The 18,005-nt window shown below is 42.8% G+C and overlaps 1 protein-coding gene and 1 pseudogene across 3 annotated transcripts in view; one reads left to right on the forward strand and one right to left on the reverse strand.

Annotated features, from left to right (window-relative positions):
- Window positions 1–14,795, reverse strand: part of AGPAT4 (1-acylglycerol-3-phosphate O-acyltransferase 4) — a 71,450-nt gene extending 56,655 nt beyond the window's left edge. Inside the window, exons 1-2 of one of the 3 annotated variants that reach the window (XM_005526926.3) lie at window positions 14,697–14,795; window positions 547–775 (exon numbers count right to left, since the gene is read on the reverse strand). In XM_005526926.3, coding sequence (XP_005526983.1) covers window positions 547–724 — 178 coding nt within the window. In that variant the 5' untranslated portion in view covers window positions 725–775; window positions 14,697–14,795. Of the gene's footprint in view, window positions 1–546; window positions 776–14,696 lie in introns of those variants that run through there. The other 2 variants (XM_088053712.1, XM_088053711.1) reach the window with 2 other exon arrangements.
- LOC148184630 (uncharacterized) lies at window positions 9,945–15,003 on the forward strand (annotated as a pseudogene).
- Window positions 15,004–18,005: the final 3,002 nt, after the last annotated feature.

Here is an 18,005-nt window from a genome sequence, read left to right on the forward strand (position 1 = left end):
ATACATACAGATGCAGCTTAACATCTGAAATCCTATTCAAAGAAAAAACAGTTTATAACTGGCTTAAGAAAGAAACACAGGAAATCGAAGATTTTTCTTTTTTTTCCTGTTATTTCCTAGTCCTGAACAGGATTTGCACATGAAACATTTAAACCAAGATCATAAACAAAATCATGGATGATTAAAAGATCGAAAGCATTACTGGAAGCGACTTGTTAACACTGTAAGCCTTACAGATAATAGATGAACTTGCTGAGATGCATTATTTGGTCACTATTTCTCATTTGGGTTAATGAAACATGATGGATAGCCAAATGATAGGCAGTCTTTCTTCAATATACTGAGTCAAGCAAGTATCCCACTATTAAAGCGCAAAACATTTCAGCACAAGACATTTCAACAAGGCATACATCTCTTCACATAAGTGCAGCCGCTATAGGAAGCAGACATGACCTTTATTACAGGCTTTGAAATCCATAACTTTTCTATAAATTCCCTCAAGACAAAATATGAAAATACTTAAAAAAAAAAAAAAAGAAATCTTACGGCTTGAAATGCAGTAAGCCAGCCTGCAGTTGATCCTCCTGAACAGTTGCTTGTTGATTGGCCAAAGTATAAGTGTAAAGAGTTGAATGAAGTTAATGATCAGTCCTGACACTATAAATATGTAGCAGATCAGAAGGTGGCAAATGAATTGCGACTTCAGAAAGCCAACGATGTCCATGATTTGCTGAGAAAGCAAGAGGGTACCTTCAGACAAAATTCAGAAGACAACCTGCAAAACCAAATAGTATCAGCAGTTACGGAGTGCATTTATTTCTACAGACAGACTTAAAACAGACTTCATGCTTAAAATTAAATCTATGGTAGGAAAAGGCCTGATGTCAGTATTTGCAAAAGTAACAATGGAAAGAGAATACTGTATTTGTGAATCAATTTACATTTGTCTTTGGAAACAAGTTTTTAAATTTCAATCTTAACTTGGAAAAGCCCATGAGTGTATGACTCCTTTCCATGGACTACAATACTCTTCTATATAAGGTTTTCATTGATAAAATATTTTGGTTTGAACTATATGATAGCTCTGATATTAATTTATATTTTTATTTGAATCGTCTGTACTTCATAAGACCTATATTGTCACCTGTGTAATATTCAGGAGCTGCTTGAAAGTAAATGCAAGCTTTAGAGCTTGCTTACAAGATGTGCTTTTCTCTACAAGCTATGCCGGATATGGTCCCCAAACAAGACGTAGCAGCAGCCCCTTATTTCTAGCTTTATTGTCTTCCTCCCCTCTCATACTCAAATAACAGTTGATTTTGGCAAGAGAAGAAAAGCTTGGCTATGCACAATACACAATTTGTTCAATTATTCCTTGACACTGATTCTGTCAGTTATAATCCATAAAGCCAGAAATGAAACATCAATAACAGTAGTAACCTGTGACCCAGCAGTGTTTCCATTAAAGAATCAACTCTACAGTTACTTATGAAATGTTTGTATAATTTTGGGAAGGTCCAGTCCAACATTAGCAATTGAGCATTCAGAGGAAATTTCCTCTGCAGAGTATTCTGACCTATCAAATATTGTACAGACCTCCCCCTACCATCACTACCACCACTGCTAGAATGAAGACACATCTCACAGTAAACACAACCCCCAGCATTCTGAATGCAGTTAGTCAGGAGGTGCCCTGCCATGCTGTTCCATTCCTCCACTGTCTCTCCCTCTGAGACATGGAAGAGTTTTCCCAGGTAGGAAGCCCTGAGACAGTACTTCTGAATGTGCCAGTCACATGCAGTAGCAAAACAGCAGCTGTCAGCAGCCTAGGGAATTAACTGATGAAAAAAATTTTTATGCCTATCCTTTTAGTTTATATGAGATACCATTATGTGAGGCACTGAGTCTCAGATCAGTGTCCTGAAACATTTATTTTACCACCCTTTGCTGACTCTGCTCGCCACAGCAAAGAACTGCTCAGAATCTTCGGAAGTTATTTAGCCAGTTTTTCAACCACAAGGAAGATGAGGAAAATTTTAAGAAAGAGAATCAGTATTGTTGTATAATCTATATAAAGAGTTTAGGGCAGTCCCAAGCCTATTATTAGCAGACAAAATGTGTCCTTTTGTTCCCTTTGTCTTGCTGTACTATTCAGTACCACAGCTGACACCAGCTGTAGCTCAGGACGGTAGAACAGGCCTCTATTCATTGTAGTAACCACTGCCATGATACTCAGAAAAAGCTTTTCCAGCTTTAACAAGCCTTCCTGTTAAAAGTACAATTCTTAGGGTGGCACACAATTTACTAGCTTGGGCTTTGACCAAAGGCTTTGTTTTTGAAGGCTAAGCAGAATGAGAAATGCTGTCTAGTAGGAAACACTGCTGTGTTTCTTCTCCAGCCCTTCCACTGAACACTCAGAAGACAAAGACAATCAATTAAAAAGGCAGCAACCTTCTTTAAAACAGAACAGAAGCAACCAGCTACCTGCAAGTGGATGGTTTCAAAGACTCTACAGTGTCCAAAACCCTGATGACTGGGTTTATTCTATGGTCCTTGGCTAAAACTGATCAAAAGGGGTTTTTTGTGATAGTCTGCCTGTTTAATTCTATCCCACAGAATCACAGTAACCTAATTCCCAGAGATCAGTAAGACATGGGATAAAACATAAAAACAGCAGCCACAAATAAAGACTGTAGCACTGTTTACTTAGTGAAGACCTGAAAACTCATTATTTGATATAAACAACATAAATCTACTGTAGTAAGAAGCTGACAGACAGGCTTTGTAACAAAAATAATTAGGTCTTTTGTCCACTAATTAATCCAGCAACTCTTTTTTTTTTTTTTTGTTACCTTTTCATTATAACAGATGTCAAACTTTATTAAAATGCTATGTTTATGTGAATCATTTACTTCCTGCTGGGTCTTTAAAATAAAACTTTGCAGAAATAAACACACATGCAATAACACTGATAAAATATAATTATTGCCTTACAATTTTATTAAGCCACAATGGAATGTCTGAAAGTAATTAATTCCTCACTTTCCTACTTCAGCCATCAAACTTCATTTTGGTAAAGCTTCAGAGAGCTGTTTTAAGGCAAACTAAATCTACTTAAGCAATACCATTCAAAGGCATCTAACCTAACTGGCTCACAAAAGGAACAACAAATGAGAGACTGCATTAATTCTTCCTTTACGAAAAGTAGGGACCACACAGAGAAATTTTCTCTTTTGACTAAATGCAATCTGTTTTCCCTATAAAATGTGCAAACTAAACATTGTACATGGAATGGTTGCTAAGTTTTTGTTTCTCAGACATAAGCTCATTATTGTAAGATTTTTTTTGGACTGTTTTTATTTCCCAAACTCCAAGAAGGCAATGTATTCTTGGTACAGGTAACAAAAAGAATCAGTTCTGATCTTATGAATGAGGTCTAGAAACATGGGTTTAATAGTCCACAGGAACAGCTTACATTTACTCTCTCTCTTCCTAAAAGTCCTCATGGGTGACATCAATGTAACACCAGTTTAAGCGATAAAAGAGTCAGGTCTTTAATTCTTAATCCATGATGCTGGTTTAATAAATTAGTGATTTCTTTATAGATAATGACTGAAAAATACAGCAATCTTTTAAAAACAAAAGGGCAAATCAATGCATTTTCTCAGAAGCTATTAAGATCAGAATGCTGCCAAGAAGCTCTCTTCTATCAAACACCCTTTAAAATTAATTAGGAGAAAATGGCTAGCTAGAGCATCTAAACCATATAGGGACATTCTTTAATAACAGTTTTCCTTTGGATACAGAACAAAAGACTCAAACCTCAAATGTCTGTTTAGGGACTAAGTCAACAAGCATCTATTCATGTGACTAACAGGTCACACGTTCAGGTTTAAAAGCAAATTACATGACTATTCATTCTAACTCTTTCCCCTCCAACTTCCAGTCCTCAGCAAGATTTACTGTGTTTTCCACTTCAATTACGCTCAGCATTTCCTTCTGCTTAGACTAACTGATCAGGAGGACATAGAAGCGATACGCCAGGTGAAGAACTCTATGCCAGCAGATGCTGCTGCCAGTGAACAGTTCTATTTCGTACTTCCAAGCCAGTAAGTGTTTTGATACTACAACTAGAGATTTCATAAAGAACACAACTGTTGGCACTTTTAGAGGAAGCACACGAATGAAGCAAGAAACTGTCACTATTTCAAAAGTTCACAGAGTGTGGAAAGCAACATGATACGTATCTGACAGCATCTAGATTGAGCTCATATCACTCACTTAGAAAGAGAGGCAAGTCATCAGTACACCTCTTTTTTTTCAGTACATATTTCAAGCATACATTAAAGTTTTCACTTACATCTGGTCTTTGATTCAGTCCTCAAATGCTTTGCTGCAAGTTAAAAACAGCCAACCAGATGATGATACTGCCTATTCTTGCATTTTCTCATCTAAACCAGATTCTTGGATGGATGAGTTACAAAGACTATTATGAAAATATGCTCAGGTCAGATTGAGCAGTTTCAGTAGCACCTTTTAAGTCAGTATCAGCTGCCACCAAAAGCCCTGTATTTGGCACTGGTGAGGCCACAACTGAGTACTGCATTCAGTTCTGGGCTCCTCGCTACAAGACGGACATTGAGGTGCTGGAGCAAGTCCAGAGAAGGGCAAAGGAGCTGGTGAAGGGTCTGGAGCACAAGTCCTGTGAGGAGTGGCTGATGGAGCTGGGGATGTTTAGCCTGGATAAGAGGAGGCTCAGGGGTGACCTCGTTGCTCCCTACAACTGCCTGAAACGAGGGTGTAGCCAGGTGGGGATCTGCCTCTTCTACCAGGCAACCAGGGACAGGACAGGAGGACACAGTCTTAAGCTGTGCAAGGGGAGGTTCAGGTTGGACATCAAGAGGAATTTCTTCACAGAAGGGGTGATTAGACACTAGAATGGGCTGCCTAGAGAGGTGGTGGAGTCACTGACACTGGAGGTGTTTAACTGGACCTGGCACTCAGTGCCATGGTCTGGTTGACATGGTGGTGTGTTCAGTCACAGGACAGACTTGATCTCTGAGGTCTTTTCCAACCTAAATGATTCTGTGAAAAGATCACAAACATATATATGCAGCACTGCATATACATCAGTCTATTTTAACAGTGCTGCTGTACATGAAACACATATGCAAAGCAAGTCACAGGAAGCCCCTGTGCTCTGCTCTGTCAGTGAGCATCAAGCTAGCAAAAGTGAGCTTGCATCTGTGTGTGTATTCATCTGCAAGAAGACTGTATCTGTACACACCTCACCAAAAAAAACCCGCAAATCTGGAAGAAGAATTATCTATTTGCCTCACGCTTTATTAGGGTTTGAATCACTTTCCATCTCCCCCAAAGGCAATTACTAGAGCATTTTTTTACCTGCCTTTGTTATCAGCTGATGGTAACTTTTATTAAACTTCTCTAAGTAGAGTCTGTTTTGGCCATGATGGTAACTGGTGAATGAAACCCCCTGTCCTTACCTCAACCCACAAACTTTTTTGTCCTATTCTCTTCCCTTGTCCTGCTGAGGAAGGGGAGTGAGGGAGCAGCTCAGTGTAAACCTGGAAGCCAGCCAAGATCAACCCACCACAATTTCTCCAAAAACTCCCAAACTGGGGAATAACTGGAGCGTATCTTAAGACCTTCCCCAAAGTTAAGGAATACTTTTAGATTTTCATGAGGAGTCCTGAATTCCTGAGCTGCACATTGTTACAATGGAGATATCAGTCAGTCTGGCTGTTTCAAAAGCTGAAGAAGGAATACCACCTACCAGCAAGATTCAGTATTTCAAATCTATATACTTGCTATAAAACTGACTTACTGTTTATCTTCTAGTGAGCACAGAGATAATTTGTGTAACAGAGTGTAAACTGAAGAAATAAATATAATCTGGGAGTTTTCAAATAATTATCACAGCATAATGCTTTCCTCTTCTCCCTTTTAAATTTTCTTCCTGCTGTGATCTAATGTAGGGAAAACAGCTACACAAACTCTGCACGCCTGCCAGGACACAAGTCCTCTGTGAACACATACCTTACTGGCAAAATGCACAGCACAGCTCCCGTTAAGACTCAATGCTTGTCCCAACATAGCAAAGCGTTTATACAGCAAGGTGAGGAGGATGACAGTGGTTTGAGAGAGGCATGCATAGTCTGGGAAGGAGTGGGAAAGATGGGGAGCAACTGCTCAAGTTCTGGTGAGAAGCAGTTCAGGCTTGCTCCTTTTTCCAGAAGCATGAAATATTCAGGGAGGAGGGAGATGAACTTAAACAAATATCAATAAAAAACTCCTTAGAGATGCAACATTTAGGAACTGCAGGGCTTGTTGCAGACAGGAGGTATTTATTTGTAAAGAATCCTTTGAAGTTAAGCACTTCTGTTCCAAGCTTCTAAAAAGATCCTCAAAAAATACATCAAGGTGAACTACATCAGTTATCTCGGGTGCAGAACATGAAGTTCACAAAAATAGCACTGGAAGGCAAGTTGCTTCTTTCCAAAATGCCAAGTGTTTCCGTTCAACTGTTTCCCACACAGATTTCTGTACTTTAATAAATTCATATATATGCATATAAATATATATGTAAGCGCAATTATCTACAATTAGCTTGGGAAAAAATAAAATAAAGTGCTGCATTAAGATACTCAAGACGTAGATGAGTTTATCAGAGTTCAGTCCTGGGAACCACTGAGTCCCTCTGTTTCCTTTTTTTATTACTTTAACTGGGTCCATTAACCTAAAAAGCCACTTGCACTGATAACAAGGGCACCAAGCATGACACACAAGTAAAGTTTAGGGACTAAGCAAGACAGCAGGACTAAACAGTAAAAAATTACAAGAAAGCATACTGAGAATCTAAGCAGGATGTGGGCTATGCTGTCACACTAACAAAAGCAACCTGGATAGCTCCTCAAAAATAACCGAGGTGAATAACCACAAAGGGTGTAGGACACGCAACTGTATCAACATGCTCACAGACAATTTAATACTTGTTTTCATGGATAACATTTAGTGCTTAATCAAAGGTAATGAGACCCACACGTTACTGTCATCTAGCACTCTATAAAAAACAAGCTCCCCACAAACATGCTTGCACAAAGTCACTTCAGTGACTTACGGCATTCTGCAAAAGTACAGGTGGTTTGTTAAATTACCAGTTCTGAATGTTTGCAACAAACAAAGCTCTGGCAAATATAAATACACCTACGTATGTCCGTAAGTAGAGATGCTTTTGCATTTATGATACATGAAATTTTGTAATTTTGTACAGAACTGTCATGGCCTTATTGGGGCAACTGTTCATTTGAAGTAGTGAGATCAGAGTCAGCCTAATTAGGGCATTGATCCTCAATGCACAGCATAAGAAAAATGTCTCAAGGGTGAGATACACACCATCACTCCTTACACAGGAATTTAACACGTGAACAACTACAGAGGCAGCAGGGGCAGTACAGCAGGATGTTGCCACTAGTATCGCAATACTTGCCCAACATCAAAGACACACTGATCACCTCCACGCTGGGCATTTCAGGAACGGATCCAACACAAGAGTAGCTACTGAATTCTTCAGTGGTTATTATAAAAACATTTCTTTTAAAAGAGCCCAGATAAATGGGGGTACAGAAGAAGGCAGACAAAGGATTATTCAGGAGCTTGTACAAAAACAGGGTTGCTTTTGAAGATTGTGCTGGGAGTCCAAACATTCTCTTGATAAGAGATAAGCTTTGGAAAGGCCTCTCCTATGAAGACTCATAGCTTATGCCTACTGATAGCCCTCACCTTGTTTTAAGAACTACAGATTACATTCACAGCAACACAAAGGGTCAGCACAAGGTACAGGAACTGCTTATACAGTCTCAACAGAAAAAATACTTCCCCAACATCCTAACCACATTTACATGTGAGTCAACACAGAAACATGAATCACATTTACTTCAAAGTTTCAGACACTTATTCCTCCTATTCTTACCCACAATGAGTTGCAAAGGTTGACTATGAAAGTATCACCTCCTAACTCCAGTTCCTCAACAGACAAACACACCTCAAACACATAAGCAGTTGTATCCAGGCAGGAGAGTTTCATATCCCCTCAGCAGACTTAGTAACATGAACAAGTCCATTTCTCTATGCAAGATGAAATCCTTCATTTATATAGGAAAGTAGTGTGGATTTTGTCAATTTTTTTCCCTGTATTTATCCATCCCCTCTGATAGGAAAAGCTACAGCTATTCAGAAGACACTAGTGAAATACTGCTGCTGGTCACCTTTTACCTCCCCTGGTACAGAGCTTGTGAAAGTTACACAGTAAATCCACCAAACAGCCAGCACTGGAACCACAACCTGTCACTTCCCCAGGCTCCAGCTTTTAACACAAAATAGTACTTTTCATACTCCTTTGTCTTCTTGCCCATGCTCACGTTTTCCTCGCAACACCTTTTAAAAGGCCACGCATAGAGGGCAGAGAGGGAATGGGCACATCCCACAAGGACCTTCAGCAGAAGCAGATGATGCAATAGGTATAAATGCTCCTGTACAACCCAGGATGTATGTGCTGATCTAATGCACTCTGCTTTCCCTTCCTTTCTCCATTCCTCAGGAAATGTAAGTCAAGTATTCAGCAACTTGGATGGGTCTGTACCATAAACTACAAGTTACAGCTTTAGCACTGAGTGGGCGGTATTACGTGCATTTGTGTGCACACAAACAAACGTCTTTCCTATTGTTCTTATCCAAGAAGGACTTAAAGGCATTGATAGATGCTGCAAAGACATCAATCAGAAGGTAAAAATTATCAGCAGTGAGAAAAGGGTAACTTTTGCTCCCATATAAAGACCTCTTTATAGTTTCTGGAATTGTGATTTACATTTTAGCAATTTTGGGCAGTGTCTTTAAGCCTTTTCCTAGGAGTCTAATTCCTGACTGGTGTGGCTTTGTTGTTTTGTTTATTTAAATAAAACCAGAAAGCGCAACTACAGAATAACATAGAATTTGTGGCAGCAAGACTCTTAAGAAAAAAAATTGCGGAAAGTAGCAGAGATAGGGCACAAGTCACTGAGTTGAGAAATACACCACAGTTACAGCACCACTAACCAGCAACTTCAAGTGCAACTTCCACCACTGAGCTGCGGGCTCAAAGAATTTTCTACTGTCCCCAAAACCCCAGTATGATTACTTCTAACATGGGGCCTCTCTCTGAGCAGAGCTGCAGGGCCCCTACTGCAGACAACCATGTTCTGCTTGGAGGGTCTGAGCCCTGCTGCCCACACTGCCACTGATATAACAGGTACATGGCACAGACCGCATCCTTTGTGCTTCCAAGTCACACGGTATGAGCCAACAGCACCGACCTTCTCCATAAGGGTATCCAAAAACTTCCACTACAAATCACAAGATAGTGTTAACCGTGCTGGAAACAAAAAGTGCCATTCACCTGATTACAGCGCCAAGTGAGCTGTTAGGTTTTTGTATCTTCTGTGACACAAGACAGTCTCCTTCAGCTAAGCCATTTGCATATTTTTAATTAATATGAAGCAACATTAGTATGCTCTTTGAATATTAAGGAAGCATTAAACACAAAAAGACTCATAAGGCCTTTTTTAACGTCTAAGTAATGATTTAATTTGTCTATATGCTATCATATGATGCTGAAGAGTATGAAGTAGCTGAATTTCTCCTTTATGAAAATCGCATCCCAAAACTGGAATATGACAATGCAAACATAAGATGTAGCCACACCAAGACAGAGATACACAGGATATTAATACTTATTCCTTAAATATTGTTTAATGGTTCTTTCTGTAGAAAATAGTTTAACTGAAGAATGAACCTTCCAGATTTATTATTTAAAGAAAACCAGCTCCTGCCCTAACGATCTAACACCCAATACTTAAAAAATAAAATCTTATAGCTGAGATGTGGATGGCATGGTTCCAAAAAATATGATGCCAGCTACAGTGAAAAGCTCAGATGCACCTACACAGGAAACAACCAAATGCCAGGTAAAAATCTAAATAAACATGGTGACTGCTTTACCCACATATCAGCAGCTCTATTCTACATCAATTTTCACTCACCTCTGCCTCATGATGTTAGTGTTCAGAACTATTTTGTCACAACATGAACTAGGAATACTTTCAGCCTCCTCATTCTTCCTGACCATCAGTCCCCTAACAGCCTGATTTAATTTGAGAACTTCAGAGAATGAAAGCCTTTATCACAGGCACCAATAATAAAGAGATGTTTCATTCTGGACCCGATTCAAACTGTTGAAGCCAGAAGAAATCTCTCAACAAGTTTCAATTTTCTTTGTTGTTTAGCAAAGATTATGACTCCAAAACAGCCAAGTGTGATGTAACTAATCAATGATCTTGTATTCTCAGCACTGAAAGCCAGGGCTAGTCAAAACCACCTTAAACATCCAGCAAGATCATTTAGAGAGAGTGTTTGAACTGACTGCATTTACTTTACTGGATGGCAAGTGTGCAGATGTTAACAGTTCCTAAACATGCTGCTAAGAATCCAGAACATTTTTATAAATTTTGCACTCAACTAGGCATTAGATAGATACATTAACACCCACCTGGATTTTCTACAACATCACTGAACAACTGCACATGCCCAGGTCCTTTTAAAAGCCTGGCTTTGAGCATTTCTCCTGCTTACTTTAAATATTTTTGAGATACTTTTACAAAGCTTAAATTCAAAATGAAACTTTTCTCTGTCTCCTTCTTGGGTGAAACACAATATTTATGCACACACTCAGAGGCACAGGCATGTAAAACACATACAGTGAGACAGAATCACAGAATTAACCCCTGACCAACCAGCTGGGACTTGAAGGGGGGAACCTCATAAATGATTCATGTGCAGTTGCAGTCTGCTTGCAGTCTGCTGCAGAATGCTTCTAGACCTTCCAGAAGTGCAAAGCGGTATCTGCAGTAATAGTATTTTCCAAAATGCTCAAAAAGACGGTAAGAAGAGGCGACTTACAATGTGCAGAGACACGGATAACTTGGAGACAGGGAGAGAAGCAGGACACAATTTACCTTTCACAAAGTAGATGCCACTTGAAATCATGTGCCCATTTCCCCCAGATATGTTTCTTTCCCTGTCTTTAACAGCAGCTGTTAAGTCAAGTCATCCTTTTTCCACTAGATGAAAAAATCTCCATTATCTGCAAACTGAACCAGCATGGACAAACCATTACATCCACCTGGATTCTACTGGGAAAATGTGACTGAAATTTAATTTTGTTGGTCCAATTAAAAGGAAATCTAATGAACATCAGAGGTTTTTCAGATGTTAATAAACAGTCCATATGCAACTGAAATCAGTGTGCTTGTCTGCCTGTCTTTAGTCTTTTGGCAAGTAAACCTTCTCTCAGTGACCTTTTTCTCTGACTCCTTCCCAGCCTAGAACTGGTTAATTGCCTTTCCCCGTTATTTACGCTACAGTAGAAACCTCAAGCCAAGTCAGCCCTTTTGCAAGAAGCAGAAAATTATTTCAGTGTAAAGCCCTTTGTGGCAGAATATAACACAACAGACAGAAGAGCAGAAGGTCAAAACAGTGGCATAAGAAGTAAAAAGGCTTTAAGCTCAATTTGAAGAACAGAAAACTAGCAGGACCATAACCCAGGATCTCCTGGTGGGCTCACTACAGCTGTTACACTGCTCTGCTCGGTTCTTAACACATATCTTACGTGCTTTTTCAGCAAATCCATTACAGCTATTCTGTTTTTCCCACATTACCAAAGAGAGTCTTTGCAGCATTTTCATCCTTGCCACAACATGCAGTTACTCTCATCCATTTCCATTTCTTCCTTCTCTGACCTTACCTTGGACTCTACCTCCTCTCTAGTTCGAGGCACTGGAGGAAAACAGGGGAAAAGCATGAAAATGAAGTGAGTCAGCAGTTTCTGAGCAGCACACAAGCATTAGTCAGAGTTGATCAGGGCACTCACCACAGTCAGATGTGAATGAGCTCAAGACCACCAAACAACAGACTGGTGAGCAAACTTTCCCAAACACCTGCAAATGAATCACTGGGCAAGGCCACCCCAGAGATAAAGCACTTCAGGGAAAAAACACATTCTTAGCTGCCACATACCACATATTTGTTGCTGAAAGGCAACAAAGCACACAGGGTACTGTTCTGTCACATTTCTACTTCCTTTACAAAATGCCCACAGCATTCAGTACAGGTGAATCAAACACACCTGATGAGACAGTTGCCTTGACTGGTATTAGGTTTCCCCTAATAAGCAAAGCCCACAGTTGCAAAAGTTTTCCTGAGTAAAGTACATGCACAGTGCCCTACTATGCACTGTTGCACTCCTACTCATCTGCTCCCTTATCAGGACACACTGACAGCAGCAGTAGTGATGCCATTACTTAGGAGTTAGGGAAGTGGCGTTCCACATCATGCAGTGGAAATCTGAATTCTTAAAATTAATGACCAAATTACTGATACAAGTTCTAAGGGCCATGAGTGCTCATCTGCAACACAAGCATGGTACCTTGCTACTCTCAGCACAGCTGTGACAGTGTCTTCCTGCAAAAAGAGATTTGAAGGGGAGTTGTTCCTAGTCTTCACCTTCCAGCAGTAAAATCAAGGGTACACAACAGAAAAAACAACCTACCCCTTCCAGCAGGGCAGAGTACAGCTGTAGGATTCTCATCCATCATCTGCAAGAGAGCCCTTCTACAAAACTCCTCTCTGCTATGGTACAGTAAGTCCATTAAACTGTGAGTGATGTACAACCACCACTCAAGGAGAGCACACCTCACTCCAGGGAGATGAGCACTGCTTCGGTGCCTCTGCATTCGGGCTGGACAGAACAAGATTTACCATAAAAAAAACCTCCCCATCAAAATAACACCTACTGAGTTTCAAGAAACACAGTTAATTACTTCTGTTCTGTGACTCTGAGCAAGTGCTAACCTCTCTGTTCAATTTCTCCACTTTGAAAATACATTACTTCCACCTTGTTGCGAGGCACTTACTAAAATCTGTTAAAGTGCTTGCCAACAACACAACTTTACTTAAGAGCAACCTTTATCCATAAGCAGCTTGCAATATGTTTTCTCTTCTCTGCAGACTTCCCAATATACTCTTCCACATGAAACCTGATCCTGTCATCCATAAAACACAGGAAAAGTTTCATTTTTTGAAACAGCTTATTCAGACATTGTTAATGGAAAATATTAATAGGGAAGAGCAAAGATACACATAATATTTACACAAATTTCTGAAGTGAATAAATACATGTTTTAATCTGTAGTATTTGGAAAACCACAGCATTGTATCAGCTACAAGCAGCTAGAGAAAGAAAATGACAGCAAACATTTAGAGCACATCAACTATTCTACTGATCCATGCAGTCAGTCTTTACACAGAAGTGGTCCTGGCATATATAAACAGACCTTTGTACATCTACAGCAATCTTATCCTTCACATGAGAAGTTAGAGGAAAAAAAGGCTGCAAATTTCAGCTAAAGTTGTTTCATAACAGTTTCTCTACTCCAGCAATTTTTAATTCTTTTGCTACTCACTCTAGTGGGAAATCATTATCAGTACAAGTTGAGGCTACAATCGCCTGGGACAACTTCCTGGGCTGGAGGCATCACTGTTTTTAAATAAATGCTTGGGGTTTTTTTGTTTGAGAGTTTCTGGCATCCTTCTACCTTCTTGTAAAGCATTTTCAGTTTTCATGTAGCAGCAAGGTTGCTCTCTCTTGCATAAGGTACATCATTCTTAGATGTCTGCACAGGGACGTAAAACACGGCTTTTAGGTATGTGTAACAAAGGACCAAAAGTCTTGGTGCGTGACATTATTGAAACAGACTCTTTCGGGGGTTGACTTTTCAGGCACTCGAGTGTGTGCTCACTTGTTGAAATAAATGCTAAAACACGTTACTTGTTATTTAAATAACGTTCACCACACGGTTATCAGCCGACACACCTAAACTCAGTTCACGGCCATTATTTAATTCTGCTTAAATTTTTTTTACGAACAGACGCCGACAGGTGAAAGACAGAGCTCCTACAACCCGTGATCACAACACCAGGGAGACAAGACTGCCCCTCTCCCCGCCTCAGCTCACGGACTCCCGGCTACGACGGACGGAGCAGTCTCCACGACCGACCCGCGCCCGCCCGCTCGCTGTGGAGCGGCGCCTTCGGGGAGGCGGCAGCGAGCGGGCGATGGCACCAGCCCGTTCCCGGGGCAACCGCTCCGCCCGCCCCATCCCCGGCCACACGCCAGCCGCGCCGAGCGCCCGGCACCGGAGGGAAAGTGGCAGGGGCGGCACGCCCGCCCGGCGCGGCTCAGGGGGGCTCGGCAGGGCCGGGCCGCCGTAGCTCCGCCGTCTCCACGGAAACCCCGGCGCGGGCAGCGCTCGCCACACAAAGGGGGCCCGCAGGCGGCAGGAAAATTCTCGGCGGCCGCGGAGAAACGGCGCGGGTCCGGGCGGCGGGGGAGACCGGCGAATAAATCGGGGAACTTGTACTCGCAGCCCACCGCCCGGCTCGCCGCCACAGCGCGCCGGGGGGGTGGCAGCACCGGGCCGGGGCAGGCTCGGGGCTGGTTTTTCCGCCCGGGGCAGCATGCCGGGCGGAGGAGGGGGGGCGGCCCCGCACCTGCGGAGCGCGGAGGGCGCCAGGGGGAGAGCACGTACCTGGCGCCGGCGGGCCTGGGCACGCGTGCCGCGCTGGGGCGCCGGGCGCGGGCGGCGGCCGAGCCGCACCGGCTGCCACTACTTTCCACGCGGCGGGAGCGGGCGGGCGGTTCGGGCGGGGCCGCCAGGCTCCACCCGCCAGGCGGCTCCACTCCGGGAACAGGGCCCCCCTCGCCTGCCCTTCCCGCCGTCATCATGTCACTTCCTCCGGGGACGGTGGGAAGGGGCGACCCCTCCCCGCACCGGCCTCGCCTGCCCTTCGGAGTGCAGCGGAGAAGAAGAGCTGCCGGTGCCGCGGCGCGGCTGAGGAAGGGCAGCGGGTTCGGAGGAGGGAGGGGGAGAGGGGGAGCGGCGGCCTGGGGGAAGGGGCGCGATGCGGCGCTCGTCCCCTCGGAGTCGCCGGCGCTGATCGGAGCTGGGCGCTCGCCATCCCGTAGCGGGACAAATGCCGGGTGAAGGGGGAGAGGGGACTGTCACGGGGTGATGCGCACCTGTGACTGTCTGCCTCTTCAAGTAGAAACCGGGCAGTAAAAGGGAGCTCCACGGCCTGAGTGCTGTGGAAGAAGATAAATACCGTGGCAGCCATCCAAGCGCCAAGTACCCTGACACACAATATTCACTCTATGTGACAACGCAAACATTTGCTGCCAGGCTCTGATTGTGGGTTGAAAGGCAGCTTTCATGAATAGAGAACAGCAGGAGCCGAGTCTATTATAAACGCCCAAAGCACTGGAAGGTGATGGTGACTGGGATGACACATCACTGGGACAGTACTGTCAGCTGCTGGGTGTCTGGAAATAGCGGGGCTGGAAGCTGGCAGGTTATGAGCTGGATAGAGCAAAGCCTTATTCCAGTCCCGGTCCATACCAGCCACGTAGAATCCCTGTTTATCTTCAGTGTAAGATGAACGCAAATTAAAAACTCTTCATGGCTTAACTTCAGTCGGCAGCTACTGCATCAATCAGAGTCTGCTGAGCACTTGTACTGTGCATCACTTACTTTTCTGGGGTTTTATTCCTCTCTCTCCTTTTCATTACTTTTATCGTTAATGTTGCTGTTACCATTAGGTAACTAATGCTCTTAGGGAGCAGCAATAGCAAGGCTGGAGCTGAGGGTAGTCCCACCACAGGCAGTGTGCTCACTGGCCAGAGCACTTTCCCACAGTACCTGAACAGGGCAGTGGCAGCACAGAGCAGCTCCACTGACAGTCCTAGACAAGATGAAGCAATGAAACACGTCTAAAGATTGTACAAAGAGCAGCAGAAGATAAGGCCACAGCTGGAAATGGAGCGACATCGGGTTGGGAAACGAGGCAGGAGACCCAACCAAACATGCATGTATCTACTTGAGAGCTCTGACAGGGACTAAAGGCCCAGACCTGGGCTTAAGTGGAGCTCTGGCCCATGGGCCGTGTGTGTGGGTCCCAAATGTGGGTGTTCAGGGCTATCAAGATGTAACTGTGTCACCTGCCCTGACAGGTTCCTGCTGGTGGGGTGTGTTGAGTGTGTTGTTTGAGAGGCCAAGATTTTCCCACTTGGTCGTGAAGGAGTTGAATCTAGCTCACTGACCAGTGGGCAGTGGTCTAGCTGCTGAACTGCTATGTGGCAAGAGGTTGGTAAAGGGAATTTCTCCAGCCAGATTTTAAAAGTCTGACCCTGTGGCTGCATTTTGAAAAAGGGCTAATTCTGGGCAGAGGGAAAAAACTTAAAATCTATGAATGAGGCACTTAATTATGGAGAGTGGCTGGGTTTGTAGTGCAGCCATGTCCAAAGCATCCCCCACCACCTACTTGAAGCAGCTTTGTGTACTACACATTCTTGGGGTATTATTCCAAGTTATCCTACTCAGCATCTAGGTGTTATCCTAAAAGCCAAGGGTCCAAAAGTTAGGCACTCTGATGCTGAGTATGGTCATTTCTCAACATGTTTTACTTAGTTTTCCTTGAAACCAAACTCCCTGCAGCTGTTTATTTGTATGTTCTGATTTTCTGTGAAGCCATAATAAAAATCTCTCTTCTTGCTTTCATTAGTGTTAAGCTGCAGCTGAATGTAATAGGCTTTATGGATGCCTTACACCTGAGAAAACTTTCCACTGGAGAGGCAAATTCTAGTTTTGATAGAGTATATCTATTTCTCAAAAGACTAACCAGGAATATATGAATAATAATCCCCTCTTATTTAAGCTGGGGATTAAAAGTTAAGTCTTATGAAGCTGTTAAGTTCCATGGTAATGACTGAGACTGAAAAGCACACAGAAAGAAATACTTCTGCATTAAAAGCAGGTATTGTGATGTCGTCACTGAGTATTTTCTAGGTGGTGGAAGAAGGAGGATAAAAAGGAGTCAGATTCTCTTTCTGTAAACTCTGCCCACCAGAGCACTGAATGGAGTATGTATCAATTTTGGCATTCTTTGTACTGAGTGCTTGGGTTGCACCCTAAGTGCAGTTCTTGTTGCTGGTGGGTATGCAAATACTTTATTTGCATTGGGCAAGAATCAAGAGTTGAGTCAGGAACTTATACCAGGCAACGATGCCTCCCAGCTATCCATCACTGTGTGAAATGTGTGATTTTCAGTGAGTTTCCCTGTAAGAAATAAACATTACAAAAACACCATAACAACAACAAAAACTAACCAAAACCACAAAAACAAACCTCAAATCACCCCCTCCAGTCCCACTGGGCAAAGTGTGCACTCCAGTCGGTGAGGAGCCCAGGATCTGTCAGCTGAAGCAAAATGAACTTGCTGGTTCTCACTGCTGGACCCCAACCCAACGCTCACCACATGCACCTTTAAATAACTTGTGAATTTGACTTCAGAAATTTTATTGCAGGCAAAAGCTTGTCTGTCCTGGAAAGTTCTGTAGTGCTTCTTATGCCAGCCTAGAGAAAAGAGGCAGCACCCCTGCTGTTGGTGCTGGCAAACTGATAGGGTGGATATAGGATATATGGACATAGGGATATACTGGGATACACTCATGCCATGAGCAGCTGGACTCAAGAGGTCCAGTTTGCTCTTGCTGCATGTCGTATGGTTAGAATCTCCAATATCTAATAAGGTGTGGGTTATAAAAGGCTCATTTCCTTCATTTAAAAGCATTCATAATGGTCCTCTTCTGTGTAGAGTGTAATAAAGACTGAACTGCAGGCTATCCCTCCATGCCAGCAATAAGAGGAAGTACTTCCTGCACTTGGCTTATCCATCTTTATGAAAACTGTGGGAAAGTAATTGTGTCTGAGATCTCTGCTGCTTTTTGGGGATTGATTAAAATCGGCTAACAAGGTCAGGCAGGAATTATAGTAAGGATTGAT

This window comes from Pseudopodoces humilis, chromosome 3 (assembly GCF_049639895.1).
Source record: "Pseudopodoces humilis isolate 2021_Gansu_Grassland_sample_001 chromosome 3, ASM4963989v1, whole genome shotgun sequence".
In the NCBI taxonomy this organism is placed as follows: domain Eukaryota; kingdom Metazoa; phylum Chordata; class Aves; order Passeriformes; family Paridae; genus Pseudopodoces; species Pseudopodoces humilis.